Source organism: Elgaria multicarinata, chromosome 7 (assembly GCF_023053635.1).
Source record: "Elgaria multicarinata webbii isolate HBS135686 ecotype San Diego chromosome 7, rElgMul1.1.pri, whole genome shotgun sequence".
Classification (NCBI taxonomy): domain Eukaryota; kingdom Metazoa; phylum Chordata; class Lepidosauria; order Squamata; family Anguidae; genus Elgaria; species Elgaria multicarinata.
This window is the reverse complement of record NC_086177.1, coordinates 62,735,381-62,757,748: the sequence shown is the minus strand read 5'-3', so window position 1 is coordinate 62,757,748 and position 22,368 is coordinate 62,735,381. Positions and strand designations below refer to the sequence as shown.

The 22,368-nt window shown below is 43.9% G+C and overlaps 1 protein-coding gene across 1 annotated transcript in view; it reads right to left on the bottom strand.

The window, feature by feature from the left end:
• Window positions 1-18,350, bottom strand: part of ASXL3 (ASXL transcriptional regulator 3) — a 123,204-nt gene extending 104,854 nt beyond the window's left edge. Inside the window, exon 1 of the mRNA XM_063130684.1 lies at window positions 18,296-18,350. Within this exon, the coding sequence (XP_062986754.1) occupies window positions 18,296-18,349 (54 nt within the window). The 5' untranslated portion in view covers window position 18,350. The remainder of the gene's footprint in view (window positions 1-18,295) is intronic.
• Window positions 18,351-22,368: the final 4,018 nt, after the last annotated feature.

Here is a 22,368-nt window from a genome sequence, read left to right as displayed (position 1 = left end):
TTTTGCAACGTTAAATCCAACGTTGTTAGAGTGGGACCTCCCCGTCCTCTTTCCCCCCTTCCTACAGCCCCTGCACACCACCAAAACTGCTCCTGAGTGCCCCCAAGTCTCTGGAGCAGATCTGGGCAGATGTGGTGGGCTGAGTGGGCAGGGGCAATCCCTTCCACCAGTAGTTTCTATTCTACTGGCAGAAGAAACCTACTGAATTCAAGCTGCAATCTTTATCATAGAACACAGCAACTCATGTTCTGGTTAGAGCTAGATGGTCAGAAATATTTCACTGATTCTGAATCAGTAACACTGATTACTGGCACAGTTCTGGACCCAATTCAAAGTGCTGGATTTGGCCTTTAAAGCCCTAACTTGCACATGGGCAACCTGTGGTCTGCAGGGGTCTCTCCTGAAGTCTGCAGTGCCTTAGTCATCCTCCCATAATCCCCGCCCCCACTGATGTCACTGATCTTGCAGGCTGGAAAAACAGCAACCTTTCCCCTGCATTGTCATCCAACTTTCATGCTAGATGGGGAAGCAGAGGGTACCTCCTCTTACTCCCAGCCTAGCATGGAATGGAAGTGTGCTGCTAGTGGAAAAACAGATGGTTATGTTCCTGCCCTAGCAGCTCAATTTCTTTCTATGCTAAGCTGCGAGAAAGAAAAGCCTCAGCATTTAAGGAAAACTGAATGGAAGAGAAGTGTGTGAATGGGAAAGGGGAGAATATGAATGAGTGGAAGTGTTTATAAATGAGAGAGCCCATTCCCCCACCTATTGCCAAATCCAGCTGTGCCCACTGGCTTGCACCCCCCAGCTCACCCCTCACTGCCATGTGCATCCCTCACAGGCAAAAAGTTTGCCCACCCATGCCCTAAATGGTTTGGGACCAGTTCTTCGAAGATATCATGTGCCCATATGAATCTGCCATTGCTTTAAATTTGACAGTAGAGGTACAACTCATTGGCCCACCTCTAAGATCAATTAAAGTGGCAGATATTAGGGGCAGGGCATCTTCAGTAGTGACCTCTCCCTTACGGAATTCCCTTTCAAGGGATGTGCAGTTGGCCCCATCAGTTGCACTACTTAAAAGTCTTTGAAAACCCACTTGGCTTTTAACTTATGCATTTTAATGGCCATGCTATTTTATTGAAGATTTAATGGTGTGGCACTAGAAGTGGTTTTTATACTGGCTGACTTATATTTTTAACTGAGCATTTTTTTTATATTTCTGGAATTTTACCATTTTATTATAATATTATATTTGCATTCTTGTATTTTGTTTGATGCCTTAATAGAGAAAGTCAACTTATAAATCAAATAAAAAATAGTCCCATTTCATATCATCTCCCCCATCTATGAATACATGGTATGTTCTTACTTTGTGGCATAGAATAAAATACTTCTGAATGAGCAGATTTTTGTTCACACCCTTCTCCTTGTGATATAGTTGGAAGAAATGGACTATTTGGACATTCAAAAAGATAGGAGTGGGTCTGTTTTTTTCTGAATTGGCTCTTGGGGGAAAAATATGAATATTTTCTCTTTCAGAATTGCTTTACAGAGATATTCATTTTTTAACAATTGCCTTAGAAATATTCTGTTTCAGTATGATAGAGTTGAGGTCCTCATGCTATTTCTAGGCTCAAATAATATAATAACTTTGTTTAACACAATAGTGATGGTTTCTATTTTGAACTTTATTTTTCTCTAGTTGACGACTAGCAAAAAGTAAGGTTTTAACGTGCCTTAAGGATAGCGTGCAGCAGCTTGCACCTCTAATACCCATTTGTAATTTATTGCTTGAATAAAAAGAAAAAAGTATACTTTTTCATTGATAAATATACAAACTCTTAATTATACACAATTCATTTCACATTCCTAAAGTAATAAATAAAAAGTATAGGTTTGATGTCAGTCCATTGGATATCCCCCCCCCCCACTGCTGTTGTTGCTTTGTTTTTTTACTTCAAAATCTCTAGAGGTTTGTTCTACCTGATATACTGACGTTGGGTTTAAATGGGAAGGGGAAGAGAAATGGTGCGTTGTTTTGTTTCTCTGTTATGACCTTTCTGCTTGGTTGAAAAATTGGAATATAAACCAGCAAACACACCATGCAATACAAGTGATCGTTCGGACACTCGCTGGGGCTGGCAAGTGTGGGAATGGCTGTAGCTCAGTGGTAGAGTATACGATTCGCCTGCAAAAGGTACCAGGTTCAATCCCTGGAATCTGCAGGTAGGGCTAGAAAAGACTCCCCATGAGGAGAGGGCATAAAGCAGGCAGGTTCCAATCACTCTATACTTTTTCCAATCAGGGCAGCCATGGGGGTTTACCCTTGTTCTTTTGAAAACAGTTTTATGTGGGCCTTTCAGACAACACGCTAAGCCATGGTTAGGGTGCCAACCCTTTTGCAGCAAACGGTTAGTGAATGTGTTTAAACCATGGTTTTGTAGTCACCATGGTTAGGAAAGGTTCACCCAACACACTAAGACATGGTTCCCTTGACATGCTAAGCCATAATGTTTCGCTCAAAATGCTTAACCACTGTGGCTTAGCATGTCGTCTGAACAGGGTCTAAGTGTTGCCTCCAATAGTGTCATTCTGTTAGCACAAAGGTTTTACTGTAGCCTTCCCCAACCTTCCCCTTCAGATGTGCAAGGGGGGTGGTCTACACTACTGCTTTAAAGCGCTTTAAAGCGCTTTATAACAGTTTTGACAACTGTTGGGGCCCAGGACACACTGCATATACAGTTTTCAAAACGTTTTCAAAGTGCTTTAAAGCGCTTTAAAAGCAGTTGTGTAGATCCCTAGTCTACAGTTCCCAGAATCCCAGAGCCAGCTAGCTTGTTGGGGGGCGGGGAGGCATCTGGAAACTGTAGTCCCACACAACTGGAGGCCACCATGTTGGGGAAGGCTGTTCTACTGCTTGTGGAAACCCAATTTTCTTCTTTGAGCAGGTGTCCAATCTAATACTTTGATTCCACTTGAGCAAGTTGCCCCAGTTGTTCCACAAAGCATCGCACAAGTCCTTGTACTGATCGCTGCATCAGCCCTTGCACAACTCATTACAACTTCATTAGGCTAGGTGTTGCTCAGGCAAATTGTGCTTCTTGCTCTGCTATCACAACATGTTTTGTATTTTGACTGCTAAGGCAACACGGCATACAACCATGTGATCCCTCATTCATATTCATGCAGTCATTTGGAGAGTTAACAGGATCCTGTTTATCTTTGCTTTTAGGATGCCTATCTCCAGACCATAGGCGTGCACAGCACATTTTATTAGTGTGTGCACCCAGGGAATTTTTTTTTAAGGTGAACATTGATTGAATACTCAATCATAAAGGGCATAATTTCTATTTATTTATTTATTTATTTATTTATGAAACCCTGTAGACACTGATGCCCTAGTCCACGTTCAGCTTGCTTGACTGTAGGAGGGCTGTTGCAGGTAGGGGTGGGGTGGGGAATGAGGAGACGCTCCTCAAGCCCTAGCATTGGTGGGGCTTTGTGTTGACACTGGCTGGAGGAGGGTCTTACGAGACAATATTCGCCTGGGGGGGGGGCTTCTCCTGGCCTCTTTGAAGCATGGCTGCTGGCAGAGAGGCTCCCAGCATAGTGGTTCCTTTTTGCTCCTGCTGCCAGGAACAACGGTGTTCTCTTGGAGGCAGCGGTTCTTCAGCACACCAGCAGAAAAGCTGGAGAAACGTTCCTGCTGCGTCTGGATCATTGGCGTGCGCACAGGGGGTGCAGAGGGTTCCATTGAACCCCCTAATGTGCCGCCGCCGCCATGTTTGCCCCGTCCTTGCTGAACCCCCTCTGAGGCCGCTGCGGGCCGAGCCAGGCGCCGTCACTCCGGAGACGGGCCAGAGGGAAATGTGCAGCGCCGCCCGTCAGAAGCCTCCAGTGGCTGCGCCTGCCCCACTCCGGTTCCTGCTCCTCCTTCGGCTCCGCGCCTTGTTGTGGCGGTTCCTGCTGCTGGGCCTGGTGGGGGCGGGGCCTGGCTAGGTGTATGGCGGGGCCAGTAAGTGCCGTTTGGGCTTCCCTGCGGAGCGGAGACCTTTGTGGGTGCGTTTCTCCGCTGCTTTCCCCAGTTACCTCCTTCCGCCTTTCTCTTTCCCCGCGAAGGGCCAGAGCAGGGAGAGTGGCCGGCGTGCGGGCGGGCGGGCGAGGGGCTGCCGCGCTTCCCGCAATTCACTCGTCAGGCGCATTCCTTCAGGGGCAAAGACAGATGTTCGGGGAGAAGGGCTGCTCTCCCATTTCCAATTCACAGAGACCACTGGAAGAGACCTGCTGCCAGCTTTCCTCACAGAGGAGAGCTGGCAGCAGCAACGAGGAGGAAGAGAAGAGCACCACGTGCGAAGGAGGTGAGGGGGAGAAGGCCGGCCAGCGGTGGGGCTTACAGTCAGGGGCCTACACTGTTCCTAGCTCTACAATATTTATTTTTCAAGCCATTCTTTTGGTAAATATGGTATGTGTGTCTCTTGTGTCACTTTAAAACAGAGCTGCAGCACAATCCTATGTATGTCTACTCAGAAGTAAGCCCCACTGAGATCAATCAAACTTACTCTGAGGTAAATGTGCACCAGATGCAGCCTGAAAATGAAGAGAGGATGAAGAAAGGACAGGAGAAAAAGAATTGTAGAAATAGAATAGCAAGGTAACTGTGGGATATTTAACCATATTTAAAGACAATAAGTACATCCCACACTGGGATATTTAACCATATTTAAAGACAATAAGTACAGCAAAATTAGTGCCCTTCTACTTCAGTCCCAATCAAATAATTACAACAGTGAACCAGCCAGGTCTTCCATAGGAAAACTCTGTACCAGGTGATAGTTATTTTTAAATTTTAATTAAAAATATATTATCCTTTCCTATAACAAAATGGTACTTACTCCTAAGTAAGTGTGTCCCACTGAAATAGGAAATCCTATTTGATTCCTGTATTCCTGTTAGTGTGACATGATAAGTTAAAGGCACAATTTTATGCATGTTTAGACAGAAAAAAGTCCTTCAACTCCTAGAATCCCCTAGCCAGCATGGCTGGCTGGGGTATGCTGAGAATTGTAGGACTTCTTATACAGTATGTGGGTATGTGGTGTGGTTTGGCTTGAATTGCTTGTGTCTGGATTTCCTTTCTGGACTGTACTTGCTGGTTACATGACCCACAAGGCCAGGTTGTGGCATAGTCCTCTTCTTCTTTTGTGTTTAAAAGCTGTAAAGTATCCTGTGAGATCTGGAAGACTCACAACTTTATTATGGCATAATAAGCTGTTGTCCACTGGCCTCAAGTGCCAAAATGACTTTACTGGCTTGGCACTGTGAGTTTGGGGGTGGGGTGGGGGGTCATGTCATTTGCTATTCCGCTTTGGGCAGCAAAATGTCTTGGACCAACCCTGGCAAGAGCTGGCTATAATTTAGATACTGAACAACATGCATTGGGTTTCCTAGGTGTACAGGGCCCAGGTGTCTCAAGCAGGATCTACACTACTGTTTTCATAGAATCATAGAATAAAGGAGTTGGAAGAGGTCTATAAGGCCATCAAGTCGAACCCCCTGCTCAATGCAGGAATCCACCTTAAAGCATCTCTGACAGGTGGTTGTCCAGCTGCTTCTTGAATGTCTCTAGTGTGGGAGAGCCCACAACCTTCCTAGGTAACTGGTTCTACTGTCATACTGCTCTAACAGTCAGGAGGTTTTTCCTGATGTCCAGCTGGAATCTGACTTCCTGTAACTTGAGCCCATTATTCCGTGTCCTGCACTCTGGGATGATCGAGAAGAGATCCTGGCCCTCCTGTGTGTGTCAATCTTTCAAGTATTTGAGGAGTGTTATCATGTCTCCCCTCAGGCTTCTCCTCAAGGCTAAACATTACCTCTGTTTCCTTTCCCCTCCGGGACACTCATACCTCTCCTGTCTGCACCCTCTCTCCCTCTTCTACCCCACACATAGGGGCATTTCTCTCTCTTCTTTCCCCAGGGCTCCCCCTACGCCAATCCTCTTCTTTTGCCCTTATTTTATTTAGAGTATTTTTATTTAGAGTATTTTTATCCCGTACCTCAGCCTAAAAGTCTCCCGGAGCGGCTTACAATTGATCAGTAAAGAAGACTGATGTGCCCTTTTGACGGTTTCCCATCCTCTCTTTTCTCCTTCATCTCCTGTTTTCTGCCAATAGCCCCTTCGCGGCCTTCCAGAGATGCCCCTAGTTCCAGATCTCCTACACTCCCCCAAGTTTTCCAAATCTTGCCAGCCAGACCTCTCTTACGCTAGGCTCACAGCCACCCCTCGTCCTCACTATATTCACCCCAGAAGTCTCTCTCCTGGACCTCATTCCAAATTCTTTGCTCAGCAGCACACAGGGCAATCTTTTAAAATCATTATTAGGGCATGTGATGTATGGTGTATTCTCTGTATGGTGCTGGAACTTAAGATGACACTCATTGTTGTTAATGTGATAGAATCTGTTTTAAATGTGAATCTGTTTTAGTAAGTTTGGATTAGGTCATTATCTGATTAAATTTAAAGATGGTGAAAATTGACTGTATCTTTATATATGCCTGGTTATCACTACAGCAAAAAATAGTATTCAGAGTCTCCATTTTAAAATGTGTATTTTTAAAGTACAGATTACTTGTTAATTAAAAAAAATACAGTTTACTTCAGTTTTCGTTTATTTTGTTTGTTTGATGAATGGAAAAAAGTCCTTTATTACTATATATTTAATCAATGTTTACCTTAAAAAAAAACAACCCCTGGCTGAACCCCCTAATGAAATGTGCTGCGCACGCCTATGGTCTGGATCCTGTACTGGATCCCTCCTCAATGCCCTCCTCAATCAGTGCTTATTGCTTGAGGTATTAAGGTGTGCACACCACTTGTGCCTATGTCCCAAATATGGGGCAAGCACCAACTTAGCCAGCTAATAGTTACTCTCTTATCAGGATGTTCCCCCTCCCCATTCCTTGCACATTAGCTTAAAGTCACCAGGGTGTCCTCCCCCCACCCCATCATTGGGGCAATGTCCTAAAAAGAGTCATACCTAAAGCAGCACCTCACAAATCCATAAGGAGGGAATAGGGAAAGTTCTGCTTGTCTTCTCAAATCCATATACCGTTTGACTGAGTTAGGAACCTGAATGCACATTCAAAGTACAAAATTCCATGTCTGTATTACTTACATATCATGTTTAAGATTAAATATCTGGAAAGGAATCACAACCCACCCACTCAAAAAAAACAATAATTAAAAAACAGGGAAGGCCACATCTCTTCAGCCACAAATTGTAAAGAATTAAAACATTCGCCAAGACAAGTACAAAGATAGTCTTATAAAACAAATCAGAGAAAACCCCAAGGCAAAAAATAAAAAAATAAAACACAGTTCTTCAAAGCTGCCTTGATTATGGATCAAAGGCAAAGGCCATCAAAACCTCCTGAAGCAGCAGCATTTCTACATGTCTAAAAGAGAATCAACTTAGAACAAATATGGAAATAATAGAAGGTCTCTGTTAAGCCAGAAACAAAGAAGTCCTTAGTGTAGTTAAACAAAGTCAAATCAAATCCCCATTTTATAACAGCATGGAACTCCTTTCACAATAGTTTAAATTCTATTTATAGTAGTACGAGTCAACACTTGAGATAAAAGTCAAAGGGATTAAAGTCAAAGCTCTAGCTATACATAAGTTATGGTACTGATTTTTGGTGTCGTTTGTAGCCTTCAAATATGAAGACGCAGCATGAAATATTCCCTTTCCACTATATGATTTAGTTCAACTAGACTATCTCAGCAAAACAGAGAAGAGATGAAATAGCATTTGAGTTTGAGCAACCAGATATATTGATTGGGAAATGTGTGCAGATTAATGACACACACAAACTCTTTGCCATCAACAATGGGTGTTGGGATTTTTTTACAAACTGTTTAACAAACATGATTGTGTTTTTAAATGATAAGTTATTTTAATTATGTAGAAGCATTAAAATCTTCCCTACCATATTGTAGGGAATGTTGCTTGGGGTCTACTGAAGGACGTAGTATTGTTAATGCAACCTTCCCCAGCCTGGCACCCTCTAGATGTTTTGGACTACAACTCCAAACATCCCTAGCAAGCATGTTGATAGGTTGCCTGGCTGGGGATGGTGGGAGTTGTAGTCCCCAAACAGAGGCAGCAGTTGCAAGTGACCCAGCAGAACAATGCTAAACAGCACACAACTGCACAAGAGCCAAAACAGTGGGGTAAAAAAACTGATAATTTATAAGAGTTAGAAAGAAATTATAACAGGACTGAGACTTGCAACATCATATCACTATAACGTCAGTGTACATGTATACATAACAGAGTGAAGTTACAGAAGACAAGTTCATGAATTGGCAATAAATTGCTGAGCGAGATAAGACTTAACAGGACTCCAGATTTTACACCTGTTTTGCTGCAGCTTCTTCAGAACCTCGCTATAGTTACTGCAAAACAATACAAATCATAACATGATCCAAATGAAAATATTCCTCCTACCTGATGGAACCAGAAGGATTCTAATTTTGCCCCATAGTAGGAAGGAGAGGATGGTAGATGATGGGTTAGATGGTAGAATGGATTAACTGGTACAGAATCCACCTCCTTCCCTCAGAGCGTTTAAAGCTGTAAACACAGTCTCCAGACAAAGACCAAACAACTCAGTTTACAGCCAGGAATCCAGGTGCCTTCCAGATGCTTTGGACTATAACTCTCATAATACTTCACTCTGGATCATACTTGTCTGGGGCTTATGGGAGTTTTAGTCCAAACCATTTGAAAGGTACCAATTTGCCCAGCTTATCACATACTTTGGTCTCTATACTCATGAAGCTCCAAGGTCATTGACATCCATTCTATTCAAGTTTATGTCACCTACCACATTGGACTACAAGTAATCTATCTAGGTGACCACCAGCAGCCTTATTAGTGAAGAAAATTAATGCAAAAAAAACCCCACAACACTTTCAGCTAGCAGGTGCCCGTTGCAGGTGAAAATCACCACTCTCTCATGCAACCCAGATAGAGAAGCCATTATCCTACAGAACTCAATGGGAACCCTATCACAGGATAGGGTTGCATCTCTATAGCAAAATATCTATGTAGCTTGGGATATTCCCAAAGAATCTTTGCTCTATAGGCTAGGCAGTTTCCATCCCTGGTGGCATTATGTTCATGGGGATCATATAAGAAACCCACTTGAAATAGAAGCACAAGCTCCCAGCCAATTTTACATTTATGAAGACCTTGGGTGACACAAGAATTTGTTCTTTCATACAAGATCAGTTGAAGTTTCTAAAGCCAGACTCTTCAAGGTGATCCTGACCAATGTTTGACAGGGTTTGATCATTTGACGGTAAGAGCTATGGGACTGCACACACACACACACACACACACACACACACACAGAGCATGTGAGCAACTAGTTCACCGAGAAGTGGTGCATACACAGTAGGAAAAAGAACCATTACAAATGCAAATATGAAGACCAGAGATTAAGGGCTTCCTGGCTTTGCCCCACACAGGTCACATTCAAGCCCAGAACTTTACTACAACTGTCACAAGCCACGTGATTGCAGTGGCAGCGAGGGAATGGATGCAGAGAATGTGATGGCAAAGACACAACAGTGGTAAACAGATGCTGATTGGAGTGGCAGCTAAATCTTACTTCCACACCGGCAAAGGGACAGCATGCTCCACCATATCTGATGGCAACAGGCTAGTTTAGGAATCACTGGGTCATGTGACACAGACAGAGCTAAGTCTCCAACACCTTGTTGCCCACTCACTACCCACTCTGCCTGGCACCTGCTGAGCACCCACTCAAACAATTGCTACAGTTCAGCAGCAGTGGCACCCGTGTGTGTCATGCTAGATGACCAATGTAAGTGCATACTCCATGCTTGTTCAAGTGCACGGCTTATGCTGGCTGCTTCTCTGCCTATTCACTCAGTCAGGGGCCTTCCCAACAGCAATGTCTGTGACATGTTGGGAGAAGGTGACTAAGTGAGAAAGCCAGCCAGGCCAGACCAGCAACAAGCAAGCATCACCAATGACAGAGCCCCAACTCAAGAGAATGGAAAAGTTGGAGGGCTGAGGGGAAATGGCCACTACCTTTCCCTCACTGCCTGAGGTGGCCACCTCACTCTGCTTAAAGTTAGTGCCAGCACTGCAATGTTTTGATCCCAGCCAAACTGACAACTTGGCATTCCCTCAAAGAATCTGGAGAGAAAACTATTTTAGTTCCTCTAACAACTGAATATTCTAAGCCAGACAGTACTTCAGCCATTTCATCATTCCCATAAAGATAGGAAAGATAGGGGAAATTGAGCCCAGAGGTGAGGAATCTGAAGAAAGGGTAGAAAGTAGGCAATGAAATGAGAAAGAGGAACCTGAATACTACATAGGTGTAGCCCCACAAATTATGATTCAAAGCCTAGACATTTAAGATGTTTAAGGAAGTCTGATCGATGGTTTGGTATGGCACTGCACGTTAGAACCGAAATGCTAGAAAGTGTGATTGTGCCCTACAACGAAATTGAAATTACGATCCTAAATTTCTGTATCCCTGTAACTACTTACAATGCTAGCGCAACAGCATGTTTTACAAGGTTTTGCTGGCACAGCATCTAATACACCCTATTAAAAGCACTTGGCAGAACACAGCTATAAATCCCTTTGGGATATGCATTCTAGGATGTCACCAAAAGGTTCAAGAATACAAATGTAAGGTTGGCTGTCTCATCAAGAATACAGTGAATTAACTTAGGAGGATAGTACAATAGAGAATGATACCAAGAAATACTAAAACCTCAGAATGGCATAAATCAATATTTATGAAAGGATCTTAAGGGTTTTAAGCTTCAGCTTTTCCTCAGGGGAATAGCTTTAAAAGCTTCTCCATATATTCCAAATATACAAAAAACAAAAACAGAGGACTTTGTTTAAAGATAGGCCTCCTCTTCTGATTCTCCTTTTAGAGTTCATTGACCTAGAGAGAAAAAAATCTCTTTGAACAAAAATGTAAATAGCAAGTGGTGTGTCTAATTTACACATATTTACAGATAAATGTTTAGGCCTGGTTGACATGTAACAACCCAGAATATAGGTTGAATATGCTTTGTCATTGAATCATGTATTGTTGTTGAATCATGGGTTGATGTTACTTGCGAACCCTGCACTGTGGTTTAACTATGTGTTGTTAACTACAAACAACCTGGGAAGAGAACCCATGGTTCACAACCCAACAACAAACCATAGATTATCTTCCTGTGTTGTTTGTCATTAACAACCCATAATTAAACTATAGTACAGGGTTCACAAGAAACAGCAAACCATGATTCCATAAGAACCCTCAATTCAATGACAAACCATACTCAACCCATACTCTGGGTTGTAGTTACATGCGAACCAAGCCAGATATTTTCATAAACATTGATTTGTATCATCAATATTTTGGATTCTGCCACTCTCCCCACAGACACAGACACACACACTGCTTTTCATCATTGCTCACACTCCTATTCCAGTCTGATATACATGAAGCTTATGAGTGTAAACACTATGGTAATGTATTATGATTCTAGGCAGCAAGTCATACAGGTGGCAAGAACAAGGGAAGATGCCTTATAACAAATCAGACCATTGATCCATCTAGCTTGATACTGTCTGCACTGACTGGCACTTGTTCTTCAGGATTTCAGACAGGAGTTTTCCCCAGTCTACCAAGAGATGTTAAGGATTGAACCAGGCAACTGCTGCATGCAAAACATGGGCTGTAACTAGGGATGGGTGAATCTTTCATGCTCAATCTCACTGAGGTTCTCATTTCTCCGTAGCCAAGCTCATTCTGACTCAGATTTGCATTGGATTGTGATCCTTTCTCCTCCATTTCCCACACACAGAAATTTGTGTGTATTTCTGTACATATTCTTCAAAATGTAAGTGTTTAAATATGCATTTTTCCATTGAGAAAAGTGTCTTTGTGCACATTTTTCAAATGTGTGCATTCTTATTGTGCACGCTGTACCAAATTTTTTTATTATTATTATGCAATTTTTACATCCAAAACTCATCGCAAGCCTTGGAAATGTATGAATTTCCACAGTGAGATGCATTCCATTCCATCTTTACTCTCAGGAGCTACAAATGGGGTATTCTTGCATTAAAATGTGAACCAAACAAATTTTTCACCCATCCCAAGTTCTACCACTGAGATACAGCTCTTCCTTAAGCAAATGGTTAGTGCCTCTTAAAGATAAGATTGTCTAGTAGGAACTGTTCCTTATTTATTTATTTATTTATTTATTTATTGCATTTTTATACCGCCCAACAGCCTAAGCTCCCTGGGCGGTTCTTTACAAGAACTATAATTTCTGTCTCTGTTATGGTCTACATGAAATGTGACTAAGACCTAATTCAAAAGAAAGCTGTAAAGGTGTACTTTTTTTACCTGCAATGTACTAGAATACTATATCAATGAGGACTACAAGAAAGAAAATAAAAAGAAAAATGTATTAGACAATGAGAGGTGTGGAGCAAACATGACATCAGGCTACTCAGAAAAGAATTAGATTAATGTTCAACAGCTGTCCAATTGTGCTATAGATCCTGCGGAAATATACTGGATGACATTTGAAGATGTATTAAAATGTAGATGCACACATCAAAAGGCAGAGTTCTACCTGCACTGACAAATGCAACTACCATTTTTTAGTACTTTATATCCTTTAATAATCTACTAATGCAGGGTGGCTATGTACAAGAAAGAGAGAAAGAATGAATGAAAAAAAGGTATTGCTATATACAAGTGTTTTAAATTTGTGTGCTTATCTGCCCTATCACTACAGCTAATTCAGTACTCATATAATTTTGTAATGCAAGAATTGATCAAGATATTGCAAGAACCGTTGCCTGAGAACATATCAATCTCAAAACTGTTTACTTGTCACTGGAACAGAAATTGATTCAATATGGCCTGAAATAAATTATTGATGAACCCCAAGAGAGCAGAATAGTAAACCACCAGATGCCTACTGGCAAACACTTTATACAGTGATCCTGCCTTAAAACATTGCAAATTAATTTCTAATACAACTACAAAACCCGAGCAAGCGGAAGCAGCATTATATACCATCCCTGATTTTCTATCATATGGCTTCAATTATTGTGAAGGGTCTTGCCTTCGTCCTGGGTGGGTGAGGTCAGTCAAGCTAAACTTCACATATATATCTGTTTAAAAGTCTGTACTACATTCTCTCATGTTTTGTAAATCAAAATTAACGGGGATGGAAGATTGCTGGATGTTCTGTTGTGGGATGTATCAGGGTGCAGACGAAGGATCCATTTAGGTCAGTATTTCAAAACTGACTGGCAACAGTAGAGCTAACACTTGTGGCATAAGAGCATCCTAACTCTTCTGTCAATAAGCTCTTAATTAGAGATGCAAGGATTAAGAGTGTCATCACATGGGGGAAATTGTGTTTCCTTACCATCGCTTCGCTGCCCCCACTTTTGTCCCCCATTATTTCCTCTTTCTGCCCGGAGGGGAAAGAGGAAGTAAACAAAGACCACGTGGCCCATTCAGGAGCCATTTTTATCATGATGCTTTTTCAGTACAAAACAGATCACAGCACATTGGTGTGTTTTTTTTTTTAAAAAAGTCAGATTAAAAGGGGTCTATTTTGCGATGGAAAAATGAGCGGGAGGAGCAGGAGGCTGACGTCGTCATCTAGAGAACATGTGCACATCTGTAATTGGGCAATAATGAACATGCGATAAAATGCTAGTCTGATAAACCTCTCTATGTGAGCTCTATACACGCCAAGCATGTGTTCTATCACTAAGCCTGAGGTTCCCAATGTGGTGCCCACTGGCACCCCTGAACCCACAGATACTTCTCTTCATGCCACCAGGCTCCCTACCTACCTCTCCTGATTTGTATTTTTACATACGTAATTGGTTTTTTTTAAGCTGGGAGGCTGGCATGCTGCAAAGCAAAATGTCATCCCCCAGTGCCATGCCAACCCCAATGGCGTTCTTAGAAAATAAAAATGGAAGGCAACTGCATCCCAGAATGTTGCTTGAGGAATATGTTGCAAAGAATACAGGGTGGATGGGGAGGTCAGGAGGAAAGGAACGGGTTGTTTTGCCTGTGCTGTGCATGTGTTTTGCTTGGCTTGTTTTTGTTTTCACATGGTGTATGTGTCAGCTGGTTCATTTGCGTGTGTGTGTGTGTGTGTGTGTGTGTGTGTATGAGTGTTGCCTGGGTTTGTTTATTTTTAACATGGATGAGTATTTTGCTTCTGTGTGTTTTCTAAGCATCATCAATTTGCCTCCTGTGAAATTGGTATTTGGTTGGGCTTTATGGAGGCAAATAAGTGATTTGGCATTTTCCTTGTACTCAATTTCTTATCTCTGAGCTTCATCAGTTTGCCTTTTGTGAAATGGGTATTGAAGCAGAAAACTGTGTTCTCAAAATGGCACACACACCCAATTTGGAGCTTAGACCCCCATCTCTGCCTTGTACTTAGGTTCTTGGGCAAGTTACTTGTCTTTATCCTCATCAGTTTGCCTTCTGGGAAATGTGTGTTTTCTGACTGGCAACACCGGCAGCCATTTTGTGAGAACACCCATAACATACTCTCAAAATTCCAAATGTTCCCACTAGCCAATTTTTTTTTAAAGACGTCTACACTAAACTACAGCCCCATGTCTTCCATTACTATTATCTACACTTAGACCACCCAATAACCAAAGTTCTGCATGCAACTCTCTTTCAGCCACACAAATCCCTAAGAAACCCAATGTGACACTCATACATGGGATGAGATGTCACAAAGCAGTGATTAATAAATGTTGGGGGAGGGGGGAGCACAGCAGCAGCAGGAAGGGATGTGGCACACAAGCAGTTTGGCGTGTATCTGATAGGCAAAGGGCAGGAGGTTTCCCAAAGAGTTGGCAGTGATTCCACTGAGTTCCTGAGAAGATGTTACCGGTGATTTTAATATCCCTGACTGTTGAGAGCCTACTTATTACAGGCTGGAAACAAAGTTCCACAGGGAAAGGGAATAGGAAAGCAGGGGAAAGTGTAAGAGCTATGCAGGCAGGCACAGAGCATTTAGGAGTTGAATGGATATACCCAGTAGGGTTTCTAGATTGAGTGGGGGCATGGAAGAACTTCTAAGCTTGGAAGGGGGTTGTACAGAGCAAGTTAGTTGTGCTGAGGTCCCACTGAAATCAATGGGATTTCATGTCATCATAACTAACTTACAAATTGATTGAGATCTAAGCTAGAGACATTTGAGGAATGCTACCATGGCCGTAGCTGGACCTAAGGTTTATCCCAGGATTGTCCGGGAGTCAAACCTGTTCATCTAAGTGCCACACAGGGCATCCAGCACTCAGGCAGGGACGAACCCGGGATGATCCTGGGATAAACCTTAGGTCTAGCTACGGCCCATGTATAGCATGCATACAAGGTCCGACACCATCACTGCTCTCATCCAGAGTGAGGTTCAGCCTGCACAAGGATGCTTATGTAAAGCACAAAAGAGGCTCCCATCTTTCAAACTAGTTCTTCACTTGTTTAAGAGGACCATGTCTTTACATCACTGACTTAAAACATTCCTTTATTCACACAAGGAATCACCACCACTATGGCCCTCCTTGCCCATTTAGATTTATTTGTCAACCTGTTGTTGTGGGCACATGGAAAGCAAGTAAGGTAACCAAATGCAACTTTTTGTTAGCATGGAAAAGCTATTGCTAAACCAATATTTTAAAAAGCTTTTCTTTTAGTATAGCTCAGTAGCTTAAGAATCTTAACTATAGCCAATGCCTGTCATGTTCAACAACGAGTACCTTTTGGTGAATTACTGCACATTCAGTAATTTAAAAAGGAACCACAGAAACACAATGGTAAAACTTACAGCACAATCCATCAAATGCATGCTTACTTAGAAGCAAGTCCCACAATGAGGTTTACTCCTAGGTAAGCAAAAATACAATTGCACTGTAAATGTTTTGAGCTGAACACATATTGTTTTATGTTTTCCCCAGATGTGTGGCATCTAATGAAACTGCATTGCACAGTTACAACTATGATGTGTTACAGATCTTCTACATGCCTATGGTAGATACAAAAGGTCAGGTTCATATCATAACATGATGCACAGGCTGCACTAGTACTAATGGCTATAGTGTAGTATGTTTATATACCGTAATTCTTCGATTGTAAGACGCCATCAATTGTAAGACGCACACTAATGTCAGTACCACCAACAGGAAAAAAAAAACCCTAAGACACACCCGCGATTCTAAGACACATCCCATTTTTAGAGATGTTTATATGGGGAAAAAAGTGTGTCTTAGAATTGAAGAAATAGGGTATGTCATTCTTAGATCAGTGCCTTACAGTCCCGTAGAATACATACAAAAACATATTTTCAAAAAGAATGTGCTCTGCAGTGGACATGACACAGCAACGAAATATGAATGTCATCACAGATACACTAGCCAAGTATCAAAAGGAAGGGAGTAAAAGCAAGCACTTCTTAACACTAAGTACGTAGCGAGCAGCTGATTTATCAAGTTGTGCCTACTCCATTTAAATAGCTGCGTGGAACCAGGAGTAAAACTTCATAAAATACAGAATACTCTACAGCATCACACACTGCAGTACATGCAGTAATATTGCAGGGCCAGTTTACAGTACAACCCTATCATGTCTACTCAGAAGTAAGCCCCACTGAGTTAAATTGGACTTACTTCCAGACAAGTGTAAACAGGACTGTACGATTCCAAGACTAAATATAACGCACACGATCCCAAGACTGAAAACAAATTTTAAAACATGCAGTACATCAATACACACAGAAACAGGTGGAAAAGAAGAGAGAGATTTATTTTGATGATGAATACTGGTGTCCTTAGAAACACATCTGGCTTTTGAGGAATAGGATAATTGGGTATTTTCTGAAAAGGGTGGCAGGAAACCTTGGATAAATTCTATTGATGTACAAGCAAACCTCTCAACATTTAACACAAGCATGCCAGGATGTGGGTACAATCCTGGGATATGTGGTTTCACCAATAGATAAGGATTAGAGGGGAGAGACTGAGGAGGCAATTTTTTTGACATTTTGGCCAGGGACATACCATCTCTTTCTGTGGGATGGGAAAGTGTGTAGGGGTCATGGATATTCCTCTTATTTTTATAAACGTGTTACGGAGGAATTCTCTAGGCGCTTTGTGTTAGCAAAACAGAGTTAACACTGGTTATTATATCCAGACATGCTATGGGAGTTAACCTGGGTGTTACACATACACAAAACTAGAGAGGGCATTTCCCACATCATTACACAGAAACTACTCTGTTACACATGTGTCATTACAAAGGGAGGTGCCCCATGAAAAATTCCAATTTTGTTTTCACACACATACAAATGAAATGAGCACAGACACGGCATTGTAAACCCCATAATTTGGGTGAAAGTAGCACCCCAACTCCAGGCTGTCATCAACACACACATCCCAGTCCCAACGATAATGAATGAAACCACTATGAAGGAGTTATGACGGGGGTGGGTGGGATTGCAGCCTCTCTCTCTCTCTCTCTGACCCCATGTGTTAAACTGCCCCTCACTGTAGTCACTGCCCAGGTGAGGAGGAAATCCGCCCCCTTCATTCACCTTCCAAATCACTGGAGGATTACCACCCACCCACCCCAATAAGCAGGAGTGCTTATGGTCTGATGCCAAGCGAGTAGGCAGAGGGCGAGGAAAGACTCCACACCTCTCCTCGGAGAAGATGAGGAACCCCAGTCCTGTGAGTGTTTTAGTAGGTTAACTCCCCCCACCCACCCCTTTCACTGCACGGCCTCTTTACATCGGAGGTTCTTCCCTGGTGAACTACCTCACTCTGGGACGTGGCATGCAGGCAGTCCACGAACAAAGTAGTTCCCAGAGAAGACCCGAGGCGCAGACTTCTGCACGGAACATTGTTCCAGCGCGAGAACGCAGCAGCAGCCTCGGCTTCCCGTCTCGTCCCGCATCTCTCCAACACTCCCGGGAAGCTCCAGAGGAACTCGGGTGGGCTGGCCCGCCGGCAGGCAGCACAGAGCGGTCACACTCCAGCATCCCCTGCCGACGGCAACAATGCAAGGGGCGCTGGGGTCGGGAGCGGGTTGCGCTAGGCGCCTCCCCGACTCGCCCCGGGCTCAGCAGCCGCCCTGGCGGACCCCGCCGCCGCCGCTGCCGCCGCACGCACAAAGCTCCGGTCGCACCTACCAGGCGGGCAGCCTCGGCCCAGGTGCGGTCCTTCTTCTTCCTCTTGTCTTTCATGTTTGCATCTCATTGAGATGGTTCTATGGGGGGCGGGGGCGGGATGGAACGTGCAGGGACGGGGCGGGGGGAGGAGGAGGAGGGAGGGGGAGCCCGAGGGTCCCGCACAGACAATGATACGGTGACGTGGAGTTCGAGAACCCCTGAGGGAGGGGCGGGGGGACGACAAGGAGGCGGAGGGCTGGGCCGGCTCGGGCTCGCGCTCCCGCGGCGGCGACACAGCTGACAGCTTGAGGGATGCTCCGCTACGCAAGTCACAACAATGCACTATGACGTCACACAAGGGAATGGCGACTGCACAAAACATCCCAGCCGAGGCAGCCGTGCTCGCGAGCAAACCGCACGAGACACAGAGGAAAAGAAAGAACTCCCGCAGATCTCGCGAGAGCTTCTGGAGACCCTCTCTTCGACCCACTCCCGTCCCTTTCTCTCTCCCCGTTCCCTCTCCTCCCTTTTTCGCTTTACGTATAGGGGGAAGCAGTGAAGTGAAAACTACATGTCCCAATGTGCAATGCGCCCGGGCTGGGTGTTTCGTTTCCCTCCCATGCCCCTCGCAAAGCAGCATCTTGCTTCCTGGGATTTGTAGTCTGCGGTAGCAACTAGAAAGTAACGATCTTTCTGTACTCCCAACAAGGATCGGTTCCAGGTTTTGCGAGGTCGTCTCGGCAAGATCACTTTGGTGTCCCTCCCTCACCCTCAGCCCCAGCTGTCGTGTTGCCCAGAAAGCGAGCGCGATCGAGCAAGCGGAGGTGGTGGCTGCTCCGCGCATCACAGTCGCGAGGTGCTTCGGCAGCTGGGAGCGGCCGCTGCCTCTGTAAGCTCACTGGGCGCTCTCGGTGGCCGCTCGACCCTCTCGCCGGGTGTCTTCCCGCTGGGCCACCCAGAGGGAGAGGGCGGGCGGCGGTTCCTCCTTGCAGCCTTCGCCACCTTTGCGGTCTCGATCTTTTCCCCAAGCCGCCTAGAGAGGGGAACAGGTGAGCCGAGGTAGCGATGCAGTCAGGAGCACTCACTTATTCCTAGAAAAACGATAGAAGTAGCCCGCTCCGCCATCCCATCAAATGGCCACAGAAATAAACGGACACAGTAGGGACACATTGGTAAATCCCGCAAGATTCCCCGCCCTCAGCCATCCTGGTGGACCCCCTGTCCTGGGATGTGTTTGTCAGAATAGTAAGATCCCAACAATTTCCCTCCTCCCATGGAATCAGCTGAAATCTAGAGGGAAGGGTTGAAGCCTCTTACAGGTTGTACATACCTTTTTCTGTGCATGGGGCCAGCTTTCCCCCTAGGCATTCATTCTTACTGTGCTGCTTCTGCTTAACTCAGCTTCCCCTTCTCAACTTCATGTGTTTAGGTCCTAATATATCTGTGAGTTGCCTTGAAAGGGCTAAGTGTACTCCTATGAAGGGATGGGCGACATGCAGCTTACATGTACTCCCCCCCTGGCCATTTTTGCAGCCACTGCTGCCAAATTTGCTGCAATTGCAGCAGCAAAAAAAAAAAAAAAAAAAAGTGCACCGATTTTGCTACAAAACAAGACACATGGAAATCTAGCGAGTCAACACAGGGAGGATTTCAATGCCATTCCAAACATCATTTGACAGTTGCATGGAATGCTTCCAGGCAGAAAGCTCCTAGTGTGACCCAGGACCAGCCCTACCATGAAGCAGAGTGAGGCTGCCACGTGAGGTAGATACAGTGGGGCAGGGCAGACACCTGAGGTGGATGCTGGGGGTGGGGGGTGTTGATCAGCCATCGCCTGAGTCCCCTGAGCACCACCGAAACTAGCTTGCTCCCTCAGGTGTAGCAGGGGACACCATCCTATTGTCAGCATTGAAGTAAGTTTCAACTACCAATCTGCTCAGATCCTCTACATGGAGTGTGGGAAGGCAGGGAGCACCACCTTCTTCTTTGTCTCAGGAAGCTAAATGGCTTGGACGAGCCCTGGTGCTAACATCCAAAAGACATTGGTTGCTCCAGATGAGGCTCCCCCACCCCCGCAACCACTCTGCCTCATTCGCTAAATGTTATGGGGGTGGGGTGGTCCAGATGATGTTGTCTTCCACTGGTAACAATGCAAGATGTTTTGCATTTTTAAATATATTGTTCCAAAGGCTAGGTAGGTAATAATTGAACATTTGTTAATTGAGATCTGTTGTGTTTAGTGGATTTTAAGGCAACCCACAACAGAAAACGATGCAGAGGAAATACATTGCAATTATGAGTGAGTGTTTTTAGAATCATAGCCAAATGCTGTGGAGGCACAATGATTTCAGTATAGTGAAACTGTTAGCACTGGGCTGTTTGCTTTTGAAAAAGTCAATTATGCTAGGTCTGAAAGCATTGATCACTTAATCAGTGACATTAATGCTATGACTGGGGTTTAAAATAGAATTCTAATCAATAAGTGATGGCCATTTAGGGATCTTTGTACCTTCCTCTGGGACCTGACCAGATCCTTCAATTTTCTCCTCTTCCTATTGCAGTGCCTTCCATCCCTCAATGGGCCAACGGGGGTGGGGGAGAAATAAAGTGGAAAATATGCTCTGCTTGCTGTGGCTCCCTTGCATGGAGGGAAAAGAGAGCTGAGGATGTGGCATCCACTATAAAGTGTGTGCTGACAGTTCTTCAAATGAATTCCATGAATTTGTGGAATGGCCTATAGTAAAATTTTGTAGCACTCAGTGTTGAATCAGTTTCCTAAAAATTATTAAGTTAGAGCAGCCCTATTAACCAACAATCTTTATTAAGTCTGTCAGGTAAACATAGGGCAGTATCCAATTGGGTACAACCGGTAATGTAAATTATGCTGTGATAGTGTAATGTTTACTTTAGCACAACTCCAACAGCATGTGCAATGGTATTAGTGCTATGCACGAGTGGTTTATACCCCACTGCTAGTTACATTAGCAGTTAGACCCACTTGGATACTGGCCATATTGTTTTATTGTTTTACTGTTATGCTGGCTGGGTAGTATTCACTCACAGGATTACTTCAAGCATCAAAGGATACACAAACAACATCAGAAAATTTAGATTTTACCCTTATGTATTTTTCCTTTTGTGGGGCCCTATCCATTGTTTGTTTTGTTTTCATTTCTTGGTAGGACAAAACAGTTACAGTTTTCCAATATAATTCAGGCATCTTTCTTTTCTTAATGCTGAATGCATTCTTTTTATTGTGTGAGAGACATTCCCATAAAAACCAATTTGGACAATAATTCCGAGATTCATAAACCATGAATCATAAACTTCTCCCTCCCACTCCCTTCCTCCTGTTGTGTGCGAGCTTCCCCCCACCCCTTACTTCCAAACGGGTGGATTCTGGCTAAATGTTGGTTATATTTATTTATTTGTTTCATTTTTATACCGCCCAATATTCAAAGCTCTCCGGGCGGTTCACAAAAATTAAAACCATAATAAAACAACCAACAGGTTAAAAGCACAAATACAAAATACAGTATAAAAAGCACAACCAGGATAAAACCACGCAGCAAATTTGATATAAGAGTAAAATACAGAGTTAGAACAGTAAAATTTAAATTTAAGTTAAAATTAAGAGTTAAAATACCAAGAGAATAAAAAGGTCTTCAGCTGGCGATGAAAGGAGTACCGTGTAGGCGCCAGGCGGACCTCTCTGGGGAGCTCATTCCACAATTGGGGTGCCACAGCAGAGAAAGCCCTCCTCCTAGTAGCCACCTGCCTCACTTCCTTTGGCAGGGGCTCACGAAGAAGGGCCCCTGTAGATGATCTTAAGGTCCAGGCAGGTACATATGGAAGGAGGCGTTCCTTCAAATAACCTGGCCCCAAACCGTTTAGGGCTTTAAATGTCAATACCAGCACTTTGAATCAAGCCCGGACCTGGACCGGCAGCCAATGAAGTTGTAAAAGGACTGGCATAATGTGATCTCGCCGGCCAGTCCCTGTTAGTAAACGGGCTGCCCTGTTTTGTACCAGCTGAAGCTTCCGGACCGTTTTCAAAGGCAGCCCCACGTACAACGCACTGCAGTAATCCAAAC